This window comes from Tachyglossus aculeatus, chromosome 21 (assembly GCF_015852505.1).
Source record: "Tachyglossus aculeatus isolate mTacAcu1 chromosome 21, mTacAcu1.pri, whole genome shotgun sequence".
Lineage (NCBI taxonomy): Eukaryota > Metazoa > Chordata > Mammalia > Monotremata > Tachyglossidae > Tachyglossus > Tachyglossus aculeatus.
The window spans coordinates 10,746,690-10,765,415 of record NC_052086.1 but is presented as its reverse complement, the minus strand read 5'-3'; the positions used below and the strand labels follow the sequence as shown (position 1 = coordinate 10,765,415).

Genomic DNA, 18,726 nt, shown 5'->3' with positions numbered 1-18,726 from the left:
CCTCTGTCCTCCTCCCCCCGCCCCTCCAGCTGGTCCCAGGCCTGGGACTTCTCCCCCCTTCCCCGGGGGGTCCCCCATCTCGGACACCCCTCCCCAACCCTTCCGGCGGGTCCCCTGCCCCTGCCCCTCCCCTCTAGCAGTTCCCTGGCCAGGACTGACAATTCGGTCATGGCTGGACTACCCCGGGGAGGACCTGTGGGCTGTCCACCGACGGGCAGCCATGCCCGCTGACCTTCCGCCCACCAGGCGCAGAACCCCGGCAGGAAGGCCGTGGACGAAATGGGGAAAATGGCCCTCGAAGACCGTGAGTGGGGCGAGGGTGAGAGAAGCCCTGCCCACAGAAGCCCCCTCCCTGACTTCTCCTCTCCTCCATCCCCACCACGCCAGCGTAGAAGCCCCCTCACCCCCGACCTGGTAGCCGGCCTCCTGCGGACTCGGCCCTGCCGGCTTGGAGGGGCCGGCCAGCTGCTGAGGCTTGGGGCTACCCTGGCCTGGGGGCTGGGCCAACACGGTTGTGGGGGTGGTGCCCATATGGTGCCCGAGGCAGGACAGGCCAAAGCTACCTCGGCCCCTTCAGCAGGTAGCATGTCCCACTCCCACAGCGTCCGCTCTTCGGCTTAAGGAGTCTGGGGGTGAGGCTGGGGGGCATAGGCACACGGCGTCCAGTAGACGTTAAAGTAATAGTTGTTCAACACAAGTAGCAGCCTGGTGTAGTACAGAGAACACGGGCCTGGGAATCAGAAAGTCATGGGTTCTAATTCCAGCTCCGCCACTTTTCTGCCGTGTGACTTTGGGCAAATCACTTCACTTCTCTGCCTCCATTCCCTCAGGGTCGATGGGGGGGCCAGTGGGCAGGGAGAGACATCTGTCTCTGGGGCCACGATTGTCTGACTGAGGTCGGGCAGGAGGAGAGAGAGAGACTTGGGTCTCAGATCTGAGCCCAGGTCTGGAACCCATCAAACATCTGCTGTGTGCGGAGCCCCATTCTTAGTGCTTGGGAGAGCCCGGTAGAGGAAGAAGACTCCATCTCTGCCCTGGATAAGCAGGTGGAAAGTCGGGCAGGAAAAGGGGGCTCCCCTGGTTCCCTTCCCAGCAGCAGCTGCCGTTCTGTCCCTTCCCTACAATGCATCCTGTCTCTGGCCTGGAAATCCTTCCCCCTTCCTATCCCACAGACGGTCACTCTCCCAGCTTTCAAAGGCCCATCTCCTCCAAAAGGCTTTTCCCAAGTCCTCATTTCCTCTTCTCCCGTTCCCTTCTGTGTCACCCGGGCTTGGATTTTCACCCTTTATTCACCCCTCCCTCAGCCCCACACCACTGATGTAAGTATCCTTTATTTATTTCCACTCATGTCTGTCTCTCACTCTAGACAGTAAGCTCCTTGCGGGCTTCTACCGACACTTCCCTCTCCCAGGCGCTTAGTCGAGTGCTCTTCACCCAGTAAATGCTCGATAAATGTAACATTGGGAAACTGGCCCCTCCGTCCTCCTCCCCGCCCCCCTCACCGGCCCAGGTACCTCAAGTTCAACGAGCAGTACGTGCCCCACGACCCCATCATGTCTGGCTGCCTTCCCAGCAACTCCTGGATCACCGATGATGCCACCCACTGGGCCATGAATGCGCCCACGTAAGCTGAGGCCGGGCTGGGCGCAGGAGGTGGGTGCCTGGAGTGTGGGCAGGGTTGGCGGGGGGTATTGGCTCCCTCCCCCCCACCTCTCCTCTGCCCCCAGGGTGCCCAAGCCAACCAAGCTGGGGGTGGTAGGCTGGGCTTTCGGCTTCAGGGAGCTCCTGGGCGACCCGCTGGGCCGTTGCCAGCTCATGGAGTTTCTCAAGAAGGAGTTCAGCGGTGAGGAGCCCTGCTCTCCCCACCACGTCCCCCCCACTCGGCCCAGGAGACCTTGGAGGGGGAGGGCGGGGGGCACGAGGGGAGGGTCGGTCACCCCCCACCCCGCCAAGACCCAGGGTCGCACGTCGGTGGGTGACAGGGCTCGTCTGCCCCACCAGGTCAGGCCGTTGGCCAACTATGGGGCAGTCCTGGTCGGGGGGGCAGGGACCTGGCCGCCCGGTAACCCCCTGTCTTTCTCCCGTGGCAGCTAGCCGAGAACCTGATCTTCTGGGAGGCCTGCGAGGAACTGCGCTATGGCGAGCAGGCCAGGATGGCCGAGACCGTGGACTCGGTGTACCGGTGAGCTGCCCGGACTTGCACCCCTGGGGGCCAGGGCTGGGGGCGAAGGGACACATCAGGCTGATACGTCTATCCCACTGCCGCAACTCGGCTGCCCTACCCCTCCCAGCTGCACCTCCCTTTAACCGTGGGCAGTGGCACGGATGATGTGGGCAAAGACGGGCAATGGCTCCCACAGCTCTCTGGGCCGGAATTCCGCTCACCCCAAGGCCTCTGAGAGGATCTGAGTTTCCCATCAGGGCTGAATACGCTCCAAATGACAACTCTGCAGCCTGTCTGTTCTTCGAAGCCCATCCTTTCCCGGTCCTCTGTCCCCTATGATCCCTGCCCTCTTTTCACCCCTGCACTCACAATGAACAGTTGGCATCCCTACACAAGGTAAAGGGCTGGGGCCCCAACCTTCTCTAAACTCCACCTGTTCCTCACTCCAGAGAGCAGCCTGGCCCCAGCCCCCTGGGCATCACCCCTCCTGGGGGCTCTGCCAGTCCTGGACAAGGCACCCAGCGCTGCCGAGGAAGGGCCAATCTTGGGGAACCATCCGGTTGCCTAGGTTCCAGCCTGTGCCATGCCCTGAGGGAGGCTTTTTCTCTGGGTTTAGAATAATAATAGTGGCACAGGTTAAGCACTTACTATATACTAATGATGATGATGGTATGATTTGTTAAGTGCTTACTATGTGCCAAGTACTGTTCTACACACTGGGGGAGATACAAGATTATCAGGTTGTCCCAGGTGGGGCTCCCAGTCTTAATGCCCATTTTACAGATGAGGTGACTCAAGCCCAGAGAAGTTAAGTGACTTGCCCAAAGTCACACAGCTGACAAGTGGCGGAGCCGGAATTAGAACCTATGACCTCCGACTCCCAAACCCGTGCTCTTTCCACTAAACCATATGCCAGAGACCCTAGGGTAAACACTAGGTTAGGATACAAGTGCTGAATTGTACTTTCCAGGCGCTTAGTACAGTGCTCTGCAAACAGTAAGTGCTCAATAACACACAGAACTTAGAGCAGTGCTTGGCACATGGTAAGCACTTAACAAATGCCATCATTATCAATGAATGAAAAATAATCAGATTAGCCACTGTCCCTTTACAAAACGGGGCTCACAGTTTAAAGGGGAGGGAGAGCAGGTATCTAATACCCATTCTTCAGATGAGGAAACCGGCTCAGACAAGTGAAGCGAGTTGCCCTTGGTCACAGAACAGGCAAGTCGCGGAGTCGGCATTAGAACCCAGGCCCCCTGACTCTGACTCTTTCCTCTATGCCCCACTGCCTGGACCGTGTCCTCTGTCACCCTGTCCAAATTCCCCTCCGTCTCCTCTTACGGCCCAGCCTCGGTCCAGGCTGAGCAAGGGGCAATGAACCGCTGAAATTCCCGGCACCAAGGCAGGAGCATGGACTTGTTGACCTCTCAGGGGTCCTGGAGGCAAAGTAAGGGCAGAGCTGTTAGCAGAGAGGGGGACGGGAGAGGCACAGGCAGGAGGGACATACACCCAAATTTCCAGCAAGGTTTCCAAGGGCCCTCAGATAACACCCTGCCTCTCCAACACCCGCCCCCAATTTTCCCGTTGGCCTTGTGCCCACAAGGAGGACGTGCCCCCTGGCCCAGAACTAAAACACCACGTCCAGGGCAGAGGCAATTTGGGGTCAGGCCACGTCAACAGGTCATCCCCGTCCTCTCCCGGGGTCCTGCGAAGGGGCTCAGGCCAATCCCTCTGAGGGGTGGGGAAGGTCCGCTCCCTTCTCCCCCTCCCCTTCTGGGGTCCAGGCAGTTCCTTGCCCCCGGGGCCACGCGCTGGGTGAATATCGACAGTCGCACGATGGAGAGAACCCTAGAAGGAATCCAGCGCCCGCATCGCTACGTCATGGATGATGCTCAGATGCACATTTACATGCTCATGAAAAAGGTGGGCGCTGCCCTCCGAGGCCGGCACGCACCCTCACACGAGTTCTCCTTCCCGACCTCCTCGGGAAGGACTCCCTCCCCTGCCGCAACCCCGAATCGCAGGGGAGGAAACTGAGTCTCAGGGAGGGTAGGTGACTGGCTGCAGGCCCCACAGCAGGCCAAGTGGAAGAGCCTGGACTAGAACCCGGCTCTCAGGGCGATGCCTCCAAGCTCACCCCACGAGGTAGGAACCGCAGAGTCCCATCCCACCCCGCTGCCCCTCCCCTCTGCCCAACCCGGACTCCCGTCGCCCGTCCGTGCCCGCGCTCTCTTCCAGGACTCGTACCCCAGGTTCCTCAAGTCTGAGATGTACAAGACCCTCCTGGCCGATGCCATCATCCCCCCGGAGGCAAAGAAATGGTGAGGGCTGCGCTGGAGGGACCCACTCGGCCCGTTTCTGCTCTGAGGTGGGGTGAGGGCAGCGCCCAACGGCTGGGCGTCTGGGCACCCACGGCGAGCTCCGTCAGGCGGCTCTCACCATCGGTCTCTGCCATTTTCCTTGGCCACCATCTTAGTTCCCGCCGAGGTCTACTGGGAAACGGGTCTCCCCCAGCTGGGGACTCCGGCCACTCGAGATCACTGACCCGTCCTCGCCACGGAGGGGAGGTGGGACCACGTTGGGGAGCTCTGCCCTCTGCCCACTCTGCACCCAGCCCTGGATCATGCACACACGGGATGTCGGGGAGCTGGGCCCTCCTGCCAATCTGCCCCACCCCTGGCACCCCTCCTCTTGCCCGTAGAGTATTCCCATTTATGAGGAAACCATGTCATTCCAGCCCCAGCCCGGCTCCATTCCTGCCCACGGGGGAGCAGGACAGCAGGAGCGAGGGCCCTGCCGCTCCACTCAATGCACAGAAGGAGAGTTAAGGCTCTTGGGCCTTCCCTTGACCCCCAAAAGATGGAACTGGGTGGAGGAGCAAGTGGAGGAGGGGGCGGCCTGGGGGCACCATCATACTCCTTCCCACCACCCTCAGGGTCCTCGAAGAGGGCAACTGCCCCCCAGGATGGCCTTCAATCCCCTAGGCTGCAGTGGCTGGCCTGGGCTGGCAGGGGGTTCACGGGCATTTGGAGTCACCCGCCGTTCTCCTCGCTGCCCAAGCCTGCGGCCCCAGGGCCAGGCACCGCTGAGGGTCCTGACGCTACAGCCTGGCATGGGCCAACCCCTCTCCTGGGCACAGTGAAGTGGGAACCCTCTGCTCTCTTTCCTATCCCTGACTGCATTCTCTCCCCATTCCAGACTGCCTCCTCCCCCTTAGCAGATGCCCGGACCCACACACACGAACACTCATGAGCACTTGCCTGTGAACACACACACATACAAACTCTCTCCCTCTCTCTCTCTCTCTCGATCAGCAACCGTCACCCTGGCTAAGAGGATGCCACACACCCTCGTGGGAGAGAACCCCTCTCCTTGCACTGAAAAGGATGGAAGCCATTTCTCTGACCACCCCTGATGTGGGGGAGGGCGGGAGAGGACTCTTCTTGCCCCTGGGCTGTCCGCTGAGCCCACTGATGCCCCCGCCTCCGCCTCCCTCGGCCTCCCGCCATCCTGAGAGGCAGCTGGGCTAGTGAGCTGGTTCCTCACTTGGTACCCCCGGGGCAGGTGTCCGGGTGGGGTGGGTACAACCTCGCTCCTGCCCCGAAAAGGCCAGAGAGCATCCAGTGGTCCTGTGGGCACAAAGAGGGAAGGGGGCCAGGGTACACTAAACCCAGCTTCCTTTCTTCAGATCCCTCTGGAGGGGATGGGGTCTCGGGCGACGGTAAGGGAGATGGTGAGCTGAGCCCGCCCCCGTGGCAGCCCCCTCTGCAAGTTGCTTTAATTCCTAGGCCTCTCCTCTTCCCTCTCCCCGGCAGACTGTGAGATTAAAGACAGCAACCTCCAGCTCTTGCCTTGAGTGTTCATTCGGGCAGCCATGGGTAGAGAAACAGGCCCAGAGAGGTTACATGCCTTTCCTCGGGTCACACAGCAATACAAGGGCGGAGCCAGGGCCAGAGTCCAGGTCTGGGTGTGGACTGTGCCTGAGGCTCCTGCCGGGCAGGAATGGGTCAGGGGCTCTCACGGGGTCCCTTCTCCTGGTGGCTATCACATGGGGTGGGGATGGGGCCCCGAACCATCCCAGGGGCGTGGTGGAGTCACAGCTGACTGCGCAGAAAAGACGTATGGAGAAAGTCACCCTGAGCCCAGGCCGGGGCAAGCAGGGGGTCAGGCCGACCCTCCCCACCACACGGAAAAAAGTGGGGGTCAGTGGAAAGGGGTCAGCCCTGTGAGCCGGAGGACTTCAGTTCACATCCTGGCTCTGCCACTCGCCTGCCGTGAGACCTTGGGTGACTCACTTCACTGCTCCGGGCCTCAGTTTCCTCACCTGCAAAATGGGGTCTCAAGACCTGTCCTCCCGCCCCTTAACACTGTGAGCCTGAAACCTGAGAGGGTCGGAGACTGTCGGACTTGATTATCTTGTTTTTATCCAACACTTAACCCACGGTAAGCACTTTTTAAAACAAAAATGGTATTTAAGCGCTTACTATGTGCTAGGCATTGCACTAAGCACCGGGGTAGATTCAAGCTAATTAGGATGGATACTGTCCATGTTCCACATGGGGCTCATAGGCTTATTATTACATTTGATTCAAATGGGACATTGTCTCCCCCCACAACTGAGTCAGTGCTTAGAACAGTGCTTTGCACATAGTAAGCACTTAACAAATGCCATCATTATTATTATTATTATTATTATTATTATTATTATTATTATTCTCTAATTTACGGATGACATAAATGAGGCCCATAGAAGTTGAGTGACTTGCCAAAGATCCCATAGCAGACAAGCAGCAGAGCCAGGATTAGAACCCAGGTCCTTTATAAATGTTATCATTATTATTATTACTGAGGCCCAGCCCAGCACCTCCCTCTTCCAGGAGGGAAAAAGTGGATCAGTTCCCCTACATCCACCTCCCCGGGCCCAGCCCCAGATGCGTAGCTCAGATGCCTCTGCCTTGCTCATCTTTGCCATCGGAATGCTTCAGTGAGAGGCAGAAGGGCAGAGGCGGACAGCAGAAGGGCAGACGGAGGCGAGTGGGCGGGCAGGCCCCTCAGGCAAAGGCAGAGAACGATGGCCTCCGACCGGCCGTGTGAGGCCGGGCGTCTCAGGCTCTGCTATCGGCCTAGGCCCCATCGGAAGGAGGGGTGACTTACCGTGAGTCTGCGTGGCCCGGGAATGGGATCCCAGGATCCTCCACCGGGATCGTCGCTTCCGCCCCAGCCTGAACTTCACACAGGCCTCAGCCAGGCAACCCAGAGAACATGGGAACATGGGTCTCTCGGGGGTTTTTAATTTCAGCGTCGGCGGCTTTGGGGGACAGGCCCCGGACCGGACCCCCAGCGCGCCCCGAGCCCGGCTCAGGCTGGGCTCCTGTAGCGCATCCGGTAAAAGCGGTCTCTGATGGCCTTGTCTCCGTCGGCCTCCTCCTGGCCCAGCTGTACCACTCTGCTAGTCAGGATGTCCTCCTTCACCTTCCGCTTCAGGAGGGTCACCGGGCCCGGCCTCGCCCCGTTGGGAGGTCCGGTCAGCAGGACATAACAGGCGTGGCGGCTCCGTTCGAACAGCACCGCTGCGGGGGGCGAGGGGACGGGGCAGACGGGAGTCAGCGTCCAGGGACCCCGCTTGCCCAGCCCTGCCAAGGCACCCCCCAGGATGCCGAAGGGCATGGGGATGGGTGAGTGGTGAGAGGGGCGAGGCCCGTGCCATGGCCTAGGTGGGGGCCAAATGGCATCTGGGCCTGGTCTGTCCTCCTGGAGCTCCTCGGGGCCCAGCGGGGCACCTTCTGTCCCCAGCGGGCCTGGGTGTCAGGGATCGAAGCCACCTCTGAGCCCGCAGGCAGGAGGAGCCCAGAGCCAACTGACTGGTCCAGAGGACTGCTGGGACAGGCCGCCTCAAAGACCCAACTGCTCCCTTCTGCTTCTACCCACAGTAGGCCCCGGGGGTAGGGCGCGGGGCGGCCCAGCCTTCCATGTCCCGGGCTGCCCGCACAGCCCAGGCACCCACGTCACAACTGCCCTCGGGAAAGCCGGCCGGAACATCTCCCAGCCGGCCCCTGGCGGAGGCCCACTTACCCTCAAAGGCCACGATGTTGTCGGTCACGTTAGCCAGCTCCAGAAGCGTGGTGGGGAAGGTGGGATGGAACATATAAAGGCTCTGCTGAAGGCCACTGGGTTCCTGCAGAAAGGGAAATGCGCTAGAGGTGATTTGGGGGGCTTGGCGGAGGTTCTAAGGACGAGGGGGAAGTTCGGGGTACCCCAGAGTCCTGGGGAGAGAGAGAGATGCCCTGGCTAAGGGTCTGGGCGTGAGCCCGGCCTGAGGCCCTGGCTCCTCCTACTCCGGTCCTCTCTCCCTCTCCCGTATCCCCGCCAGGGTCCCTGACTCCTGTGTTTGACCAGAGAATGCCCTGTCCCACTATCCCCCTTTCCTACCGTCTCGTTGGCGCCGGCCAGCTGCTCGCTGCCCCAGAAGAAGAAGGCCGAACGGTGGTCCACGGTCTGCAAGGTGGCTGGCCTGGGGGTACGTGAGGCTGACCTCAGGGGGCAGCTCCACAGCAGGGAGCCAGAGCTGCTGTCCACGATCAGGATCTGAAAATGGCCGGGGGGGAGAGAGGAGAGGAAAGGGGAGGGACAGCCATCCTGAGCAACTAACCTGGAGCCTCTGGCCCGCGGAGTTGACCACCAAGGTTGGCAGTGCGTCGGGGCATTCACGCGTGGCAATGCCAGGGCGCTGAGACTCTCAGACCCAATCCCCCGGCCCCGAACTCTTCCTTTTCTCCTGCCCTCGGGAAACCTATCCATCCATCCATCCGTCCATCAGCCTGCCCCTTGCTCCTATCCCGAAGGACCCACCCCTAACTGGTGGAGGCTGAAGGAGGCGGAGAGGGCCCTGAGGATGCCCGTGCCAACAGACCTGTCTGCGATCACCGGCTCCATCTTCCAGTAGGATTGCAGGCATGTCCGGTTTGTAGTAGCCGAGGATGGGCTCTCTGGAAGGGTAAAGGGGCCAGTTGAAACTGAATTCTCTGGCACCAAGCACCAATGACCCTTCCACCCACCATTTACGTCCTCGCTCTTCTTCTACCAGTAAATGCTAACGCACATCTCCCCACTAGACTGTAAGCTCCTTGCGGACAGGAATTGTGTCTTTTAACCCTGTCGCCCTCTCCCAGGTTTATTTCAGGGCTCTGCACACGGTGGGCAATCGGGACAGACAACCGACTGATTGACTGAGTGACCAGCCCAGACCTAAATAGCTTCCCACAATCCCACGTGGAAAGGCCCGACTTCTGGGTCAGCCAGCCTTGGGCCACGGGACGGCCCCGTCCACGAGGAGAGTGTCCTCCGACACGCAGTCCCTCTAGGCCACACCCACCCCCAGCACGGGCCAGTGATACCTCATGATTCGGGAGGCGTTCAGGGTCCACAGGGGCACGAGCTTCTCTCCATCGAGCAGGTCGCAGCCATCAGTCTTGACCACTAGCAGGTTCTCGCCCGCTTCAGCAGGCAACTTCACCAGGAACTGAATGGCTCTGGAGCTATACGCCCGCCCATGCAAACACATATACACACACAACACATAGATGACCCTGTAAGACCACCTGGTAAGGCGTGGTGACCCCTCCTCCCTCTGGGATATGGCAGGCCACACAGGGTCCGCCGGACACCCCCAACCCTGGGTCCCAACGGTCCTACCCCTGCCAGCTCTTTGCCCTCTAAAATGGTCTATCTCACTCCCTCCTCTCCCAGACCCCCTGTGTACCCCTCACCCCTTGAGATGCTTCCCCCAGCCCCGCTTCCTTTCGTGGCTGGTGCCCTTCCTCGACTTCCCCTCCGCATCTTTTCTGGCTCCAATCAGAACCATGCCTTTTCTTTTTATGGTGTTAAGAGCTTACTATGTGCCCGTCACTGCACTAAACGTCCATTGTCCCATGTGGGGCTCACAGATTTAGTCCCCATTTTACAGCTGAGGTAACTTGAGGCCCAGAGAAGTGAAGTGACTTGTCCAAGGTCACACAGCAGACGAGTGGTGGAGTCAGGATTAGAATCCAGGTCCTTCTGACTCAGGCCGGGGCTCTATCACTGAGCACGCTGCTCCTCCCTGGCTCTCCCCAACTCCTCCCAAGCCGCTGTCTCTTCCCTTATGTCCAGGCCACCCATGTCTTGCCTCTCCAGCCTAGCTACCACCCAGCATCCTCTACCCTACCCTGTGCCAACGGGAGGTGCTCTACACCTCAGGGACGCCCGCCCAGGCCGGGCACCATCTTGTCCCACGGGGTCCAGTGGTAGCCCCGGAGCCCCCCAAACACCAGCCAAGCAGGGGGCCCACCTGAGCACAGGAAGGCGGTGGGTGACGTTGTGAATCATCCTCTCCCAGCTGGGATCCTTCTTCACTTCGCTAATGGTCCCAGTCATCGAGTCATAGAGATCCTTCAGGGAGTAGCCATAGAGGGAGCTCCCTGGGGAAAAAAATACCGGAGAGTTCCAGTCATCCCGACTTGTCCAAGGTCACACAGCAGATGAGTGGTGGAGCCGGGATTACAATCCGGGTCCTTCTGACACCCAGGCCCGGGCTCTAGCCACTAGGCCAGGCTGCTTTCCTCTCTGTGGTTTTGTACTCTCCAAAGAGCTTACCATAATGCTCCTCATAGAGTAAGCGATTAATAATGATGGGACTGACAATGAGGATCCCGGGATCACAGCATCTGGGGGAGATAGCCAACCTGGATCGTGGCTTTCTGAACGTCACTAGGGCTCTCACTCAAGAGACCTTTTAGTAGGGCTGCTGGGCAGGGGAGCAATAATAATAATTATTAGGATCACCATTATTACATTATACTTATAAATTATTTATTTATATTAATGTCTGTCTTCCCCTCAAGACTGAAAGCTCACTGTGGGCTGGGAACAATTCTACCAACTCTGTTGTATTGTACTCTCCTGAGTGCTTAATACAGGTGCTCAATAAATAGCATTGATGATGATGATTATTTATACTTGTTAAGTGCTTATTGTGTGCCGTAAGTGCAGGGGTATTATTACTGTTATGGAATTTGTTAAGCTTTTACTGTGCGTCAAGCGCTGCTCGAAGCCCTGGGGTAGATACAAGTTAATCAGGTTGGACATAGTCCCTGTCCCACATGGGGTTCACTTTAAGCAGAAGGGTGGACAGGCATTAAATCCCCATTTTACAGATGAGGAAACTGAAGCCCAGAGAAGCTAAGTGACTTGTCCAAGGTCACACAGCAGACAAGGGCTGGAGCCGGGATCAGACCCCAGGTCCTCTGGTTCCCAGGCCCATGCTCTTCCTACAAGGCCACATGGCTCAACCAGAGCACTGGATTGAGTACTCGAAGGCTCAGAAGAGATAAAAGGCACGATTCCTGCCCTCCAGGGGCTTATTCTAGCCGAGAAGACAGGCATGGAGTAATCTACTGAGCGGAGGAATACGGGAAATGGTAAGTGGGGGATGTGAATGAGTCAGTGTTTAAACAGTAGAACGTGAAGTCGATCTGTACTTTCGTTCCTTCAATTTGATCATATTTACTGAGCACTTACTGGGTACTAAGCGCTCGGGAGAATATAATACATCAATAATCATACACATTCCCTGTGCGCAAGGAATTTACAGTCTAGATGGGGAAATGAAATGTCCTGGGAGCCTGTGAGCATGAGTGTTGACACAGTAGATAATAATGATATTGATGATAATAATAATAATAATAATGATGATGGCATTTATTAAGCGCTTACTATGTGCAAAGCACTGTTCTAAGTACTGGGGCAGTTACAAGGTGATCAGGTTATCCCACAGGGGGGCTCGCAGGCTTAATCTGGTAACTGAGGCCCAGAGAAGTTAAGTGACTTGCCCAGAGTCACACAGCTGACAATTGGCAGAGCTGGGATTTTAACCCATGACCTCTGACTCTAAAGCCCGTGCTCTTTTCCACTGAGCCACGCTGCTTCTCTATGATGATATAATGATGATATTTGTTAAGTGCTTACTATGTGCCAGGCACTGTATTAAGCACCAGGACAGATATAAGTAAATCGGGTTAGACATAGTCCCTGTACCACGTGGGGCTCACAGTCTCAATCCCTATTTTACAGACAAGATAACTGAGGCACAGAGAGGTGAAGTGCCTTGCCCGAGATCACCCAGCGGACAAGCGGTGGAGGAAGGATTAGAGCCCACAACCTTATGCCTTCCCAGGCCTGCGCTCTACCCACTCCACCAGATGTGATATGGGGAAAATGAAATGGGAAAGGCTTCCTGGGGGGAGAGGAGATCTCAGGAGGACTTGGAAGAAAGTGGAGCAAGGCCGTACCAGAGTGAAAGACAACATAGTAGGCGCCTGACTTGGTGGTGTGCAGCACGTAACCGACGTCTCCTCTCAGGCCGAGGCTGCCTTTGGAGCCAATCTGCTGCCCGGTTTTGCTGGAGTGGATGGAACTTTTAATCTGGAGGGAGAGAGAGACACACACAAACTGCCGAGAGAGCCAGGCTGAGCTGCAACCTCCCAAGGAGAGACGGGTAGATGGATTTTAGTATCTGTTACTAGGTGCCAGGCACTGTTCAAAGCACTGGGGCGGATACAAGACAGTCAGGTTGGACACAGTCCCTGTCCCACGTGGAGCTCATAGCTTTGATCCCCATTTTGCTGATGAGGTAACTGAGGCATAGAGAAGTCAAGTGCTTGCCCAAAGTCACGCAGCAGACGAGCGCTGTAGAACCCAGAGCTTCAGACTCCCAGGGCTGGGCTCTTTCCACTAGGCCATGATGTTGCTCTCTGGAGAGAGGCCCGCTCTGACAAGGTCTCCCCGAGGGGCAGAAACCTCAGTACTCATAACCCCTTGTCACCACCTCCACCCTCCATCTCCAGGCCCAAGTGGTCATGGGTTGTGTGGAAACCCAACCCCGGGGAGAGCAGCAGCTTCAGTGGGTAGAGTAGCCAGCTGTCTTTCACTACACTGTAAGCTCCAGGGGGGCAGGAACCATGTCTGCCGATTCTATTGTACTGGACTCTCCCAAGAGCTGTTAGTACAGTGTTCTGCATACAGTAAGCGCTCAATGAATACCTTTGATTGGTTAACTGACTGGAGCAGTCAATCAACCGACTCCCAGGCTCCTGGTATAGTGAGCAGAGACTTGGCCAGCAAGTGGAGGAAGCATGGAGCGCTCTCCAGAGAGAGATAAAAAGTCTCGGGGAACAGCAGGGGAGCTTTTACCCTTTTAGAGCTACTGCCCCAACTCGCCGTCGCTAAAGAGGATTTGTCTTACTCGCCCTCTCTGGATCTTCTAACCTCCAGCCCGAGCCCGGCTCCCTCTGTACCTCATCATCCTCCCTGGCGAAGAACAGCAGGTCCTGGGCCCCGTCTCCGTCGGCATCTGGCGTCTCGAGGAAGGGGCGCAGCATGGAAGCGTTAGCGCCGAAGCTTATGGGCCCCGTCCACCGTGTCTCCCCTGGCAATGAAGGCCCTTCTGTGAGCTGGGAGGATGGGATGGGGGTCGGGGTGGGGGGATTGGGGCCTCTATTCAGAGCTTGTTGTGTGGTAGGCATGAGTCCCTCTTGTGTGGTAAGTCCCTTGGTTGGGGGTAAGGTGGTGGCCACTGATAGTTCCGTTTCCAAATGCATTCTGAGAATTTTCTTCCTTCCCCACCTTTCCCCCCAAACTCCGGCCACCCACAGCCTTTGTTATGACTCCATCGCTTCTGGGCCTCCACCTCACTCACCAGGCCCTTTCCTCTCAGAAGGAAAGAACCTGCCCGCCCCTTCATATTTTCTCCAAGCGGTTCCAAATCCCTTATTTCATTCTATCCTCCCAACATGCCTTTGAGGCAGAGAGAGGCGGGCATTTAGATCCCTGTTTCATAGATGAGGAAGCCAAGGCCCTGAGTGGTCACGTGGCTGGCCCCAGGCCACACAGCAGGTAAGGGGCCAACCCACGGGAGGGCTAGAACCCAGGTCTTCATGACGACCAGCTCCCTGCCCTTCTCAGCGGGCCAAGCTGTCTCCTGGCCGCTTGGAAAGCGTGGCAATCAGCTGCGGTGGCCCACGTCTCATAGCCCGGCTTTGGGCTTGCCAGCCAAGAGCCGGAAAGACTTAAGCTTCCCCAGCTAAGTGTTCAGACAGCACCGGCTGGAGGAATGAGCTAGTGCTTGACGGCCCTTGGGGAAGGAAGCATTCCCTGTGCCCCACCTTCTTCCCACGGTGCCCTTCCCTGCCGGACCTGCTGTCTGCTAGACTGTAAGCTCCTTGAGGGCAGAGGCTGTGTCTTCTACTGACAGACCCTCCCAAGCGCTTGGGCACACTATAGGGGCTCAATTAATACCAGCGTCTGTTGGACTGTCTGGGGTTTTTTGCAGCTGGGCCAGGCGAGGCAGAGGTGGGGGAAGAACAAGGGTTTCTAGGCATTTGGTCCACTTAATACAGTGCTCTGCAAACGATAAGAGCTCCCTAAATACTGCTGATTGGTCAATCGGCCCCGTTGGGCCCTGGTAGCACAGGTAACTTCTCCAATCGGCCAGTGGTCATGGGAGCCCTGCCTCCCACCAGAGAGGTAGCCTGGCATCGTGGCAATCGGATCCTTCCTGCCGCCTTTGTGCCCTCCCTGGCTTCCTCCAATTCCTTCCTCTCTCCCCAGGGTCCCCAGGATGGGGCAGACCCGGGCCCGGGGATGACCTAGGCCGATTTGGACACTTGAAGACCACCACCCATGGAGGAAGACCCCTAAAGGAGCCTAAATTTTCCTCCAAAACAGTGGGATTATGGTGAGTGTGGTCCCTGGTTAATACTACTGAGATTTTTCTTTTGGTTTCCCAGCAGGCCCTAACTTCTTCACTGGCCGGAGGCTCAGACTGCAAGAGGTCACTGGCTGATCTTGCTTCCCACCGGGAACCTGGGGGCTGGTCCTGAGGCCCCCTCCGCGGACACCCCGCTCTCTGTTTCCACAGCGTGACCACGCAACTCCCCCTTCCTTCCCCCAGCCTGGCCCGTCTGTCCGTCCTACCTGTCCGAGGGTCAAAGGCGGTGAGGGTCCGGGGCTCCCCCGCCACGAGGCAGCCGGGTGAGGCCGTGCCCCCCAGCTGGGGGATGGCACACTGGGTGACGGTGACGTCCTGGGCAATGGGCCTCTGCCAGAGCAAGGCCCCGTTGGTACCCGACGCGGCCACGGCGAAGGCGCATGGGGTGTCCAGGCCTGTGAGAGAGAAGATTGGACTCACACCTTCTCCGTCTCGCCCCTGCACTGTTTGGCCCACACTTGGGAGGGACGGGGAGATCATCCCGCCTCTGCACCCCTCTAAGCACCCCCATGTAGCCCATAGTGGACTCCATCCCCATTCATGGAGGGGTCCCGGCCCCCGTTTTCCTCCTGGGTTGCCCCCGTGTCTTGGAGGCACCTTGGCATCCGGGACACGAGGCAGGCGGGCAGCACCACTGCTCCCCGTCTCTCTAGCCCATGCTGTTCTCTGTGCCCACGTCTTCCTCCCTTTGGCCACGTCTCCCACAAAGACGGGTGAAGCTCCCACGATATACCAGACTTCTGAGGGTCTGGCCTGCTTCTCCTGCCCTCTCACAAAACTCCCGTGCACAACCCCTGGGGCAGGTGTGTGCAGACACACACACACACACACACACACACACAGAAACAATCAGGAGTCCAGCCAGCTCTAGCTGAAATGAGACGATGAAGTGGCAGACATTCCCCCAGGGGTCCCCGACCCCACTGGTGACAGCCACCACCACCACCACCACGAAGCAAGCCGAGGGTCCTAGTTACCGTCGTCTGCACAAGAGCGGTTGGAAGTGTCTCCGTCGCTGTTGGCGCCTTTGTAAAGAAACAGGACGTCTTGGACCTTGTCCATGTTCACGTCCTCCAGCGCCAGGAAGTCATAGGTGACTGGAAAAAGAAGCGACAGGTTGGACGGGAGAGCTAGCAGCTCCGGCGGGGTGGGGACGGGGGCAGGCGAGGCAGGTGGTCTGGAGGAGCCCTCGCTGACGACGCACTAAGGGTTCTGGGAGACAAGACGGGGGAGAAGAACTGCAGCAATCTAGGACCACCAAGAGCCCGCACAGCTGTTCTCCCTTCTGAGGTGGATCGGGTTCGATGTGAGCATCCTGGCACCAAGCCCACCGTGTGCTGTTCACCCTGGGTGCTTAATAAACCCCATCATAGTCACTCAACGCTCGGGACGGCAAGTCTCCCATCCTGCTTTGGATCCAACCCCGATCCTAAGCACCAGGTAGATGAGCCCAGACTTCTCTGCCGGCTGGAAGGCTGCAACCCTGACCGGTAGCTACCCTCTCCTCAGCTGCAGCCTCGGACGTGGCCGTGGGATCGCCTCCCAAACTAGGAGAGGTGGCCCGGTCGGTACTCCCAGACTAAGATTCTCTCCAAAGACAGCGTGGACAATGTTTAAAAGAAGCGTGTGAAAGGATGCCACCCTCTCGTCGACCCCTTCCTCATCCTTACCTTTTATTTTTCCTTTAATTATAGTTGTTAAGTACTTACTACGTTTCAAACACTGTTCTAAGTGCTGGGGTAACTATAATCAGGTTGGACGTAATCCCTCTCCTCTATGAGGCTCACAGTCTTAATCCCCATTTTACAGATGAGGGAACTGAGGCCCACAGAAGTGAAGTGACTTGCCCAGAGTCACAGCAGGCAAGTGGCGGAGCCAGGATTAGGACTCAGGACCCTCTGATTCCCAGGCCCGGGCTCTATCCACTAGGCCACGCCGCTTCTCCATTTGCAAGGCTGTTTTACAGCTCTTGGTTCTTTCCGCTCCAGAAAAATCCCACTTTGCCAGGCCCCTGCCACGATGCTCAGTACAGTCCCTAGAGCCCATCGGAGTATAAGTCGCACGAAGGCGGGAAATGTTATCTCGTGCTTCTGTTTTGCTTCCCCGAGGCCAGCGGCTAGCCACACGCCGCCTGATCCGGCGTGATTTGGTGGATAGAGCCCGGGCCCGGGAGTCAGAAGGACCCGGGTTCTAATCCTGGCTCTGCCATATGTCTGCCGTGTGTCCTTGCGCAGGTCACTTCACTTCTCAGTGCCTCAGGTCCCTCGTCTGTAAAATGGGGATGAAGACTGGGAGCCCCAGGTGGGAGAGGGACTGTGTCCAACCTGATTAACTTGTAGCTACCCCAGTGCCTGGCATATAGTAAGCGCTTAACAGGTATTATCTATGTCCCGCCCGACCTACCGGCCGCGTTGTAGTCTCGCCGCCACGTTTTCTCGGAGCGCTGCCGTATCGGGCAGGGGAGGATGAAGGAGAGGAGCAGCACGACGAGCAGGCAGAAGAAGAGCGACAGGAAGAAGGCGGCGGTGCGCCACGGGGAGACCCGGCTGGAGTTGGCTACCTTCTTGGCAGCCTGTTTCTTCTCCGCGCCGGCCTCCTGGTTCGGCTGGGCTTTCCCCTCCTCGCCCTTCAGCGGGTGGATCTCGGCCTCCAGGTCCTTGTTTTCCATCATCCTCTGCACATCGCTCGCGCCGAGGTCTGCCTGGGGGGCGGGATGGAGAGAGACCGTGAAGCCCCACGACGGGGGCATGGGGCCGGGACTTCCTCCTGGCCCGGCTCGACTGACGCGATGCTAGGTTGGGAAGGGGGCCCTATCTGTCTGCTCCATTGGACACCCAAGGAGCCGTCTTTGGAACTAACCCCGGATCGCTAACCCCGGATCCAGTGAATCAGTGGTATTTATTGAACATTTACTGTGTGCAGAGCACTGTATTACGTGCCTGCGAGAGTACGGTACAACAAAGTCAGTCCTCTGGTCCTTTCTAGCCTAAGGGCTCAGGAACCCAGAGGCCTGGAGAGGTTAAGTGACCTCTGTCTCCCCTCTTTTTCTCAAATTGTTAGTCCCTCAAAGGTCAGAGACCCCCACTGAATACCATTTCCCTTCCACCTCCTCCAACCCAGCAGGCCAGTGTTGCAACTGGAACTAGAACCTGGGTCTCCTGATTTCCAGTCCTGTGCTCTTTCCACTAGGCCACACTGCCAAGATGCCAAATATGTGATCCCTGCCTTCAAGTAGCGTACAGTTTAGCGAGGGAGAAGGGCCTGAAATAATGAAAAGATAGGAGGAACAAAGAGCCTTACCATAGACTTTAAAGGAGTCAATCCCCTTGTCCCCTCCTACCTCACCTTGCTGCTCTCCTTCTACAATGCAACCCGCACACTTCCTTCCTTTACCGCCAGCCTTCTCACGGTCCCTTGATCTCGTCTATCTCACCGCCAACCTCTCGCCCACATCCTGCCCCTGGCCTGGAACGCCCTCCCCTGAGCTTCAGAGTTTTATTAAAGGCTCATCTCCTCCAAGAGGCCTTCCCTGACTAGGCCCTCCTTTCCTCTTCTCCCACTTCCTCTGCGTTGCCCTTGAACTTGGATTTCCTGCCGGGAAAGCCCGTGTCGTGCCAGTTGGAAGTCTGAGAAGCAGGAAGGCTTATTGGAAAGAGCCCGGGCTTGGGAATCAGAGGTCGTGGGTTCTAATCCCGGCTCTGCCACTTGTCAGCTGTGTGGTTTTGGGCAAGTCACTTAACTTTTCGGTGCCTCAGTT

General features: G+C 57.9%; 2 protein-coding genes across 3 annotated transcripts in view; one reads left to right on the top strand and one right to left on the bottom strand.

The window, feature by feature from the left end:
- Positions 1 to 531: 531 nt before the first annotated feature.
- RGS11 (regulator of G protein signaling 11) lies at positions 532 to 4,995 on the top strand. The gene is given in 9 exon segments (XM_038762702.1): positions 532 to 580; positions 623 to 632; positions 1,305 to 1,319; positions 1,511 to 1,624; positions 1,728 to 1,843; positions 2,095 to 2,182; positions 3,952 to 4,090; positions 4,406 to 4,488; positions 4,869 to 4,995. Coding segments are annotated over 9 exon segments (741 nt in total).
- Positions 4,996 to 7,071: 2,076 nt separating this feature from the next.
- The window catches only part of FAM234A (family with sequence similarity 234 member A), a 28,899-nt gene continuing 17,244 nt past the window's right edge, over positions 7,072 to 18,726 (bottom strand). For both annotated transcript variants that reach the window (XM_038762916.1, XM_038762917.1), the window contains exons 3-13: positions 17,373 to 17,670; positions 15,947 to 16,066; positions 15,176 to 15,364; positions 13,498 to 13,628; positions 12,493 to 12,625; positions 10,494 to 10,623; positions 9,562 to 9,702; positions 9,078 to 9,153; positions 8,597 to 8,752; positions 8,240 to 8,342; positions 7,072 to 7,737 (exon numbers count right to left, since the gene is read on the bottom strand). In XM_038762916.1, the coding sequence (XP_038618844.1) occupies positions 7,526 to 7,737; positions 8,240 to 8,342; positions 8,597 to 8,752; positions 9,078 to 9,153; positions 9,562 to 9,702; positions 10,494 to 10,623; positions 12,493 to 12,625; positions 13,498 to 13,628; positions 15,176 to 15,364; positions 15,947 to 16,066; positions 17,373 to 17,640 (1,659 nt within the window). In that variant the 5' untranslated portion in view covers positions 17,641 to 17,670 and the 3' untranslated portion in view covers positions 7,072 to 7,525. The remainder of the gene's footprint in view (positions 7,738 to 8,239; positions 8,343 to 8,596; positions 8,753 to 9,077; positions 9,154 to 9,561; positions 9,703 to 10,493; positions 10,624 to 12,492; positions 12,626 to 13,497; positions 13,629 to 15,175; positions 15,365 to 15,946; positions 16,067 to 17,372; positions 17,671 to 18,726) is intronic.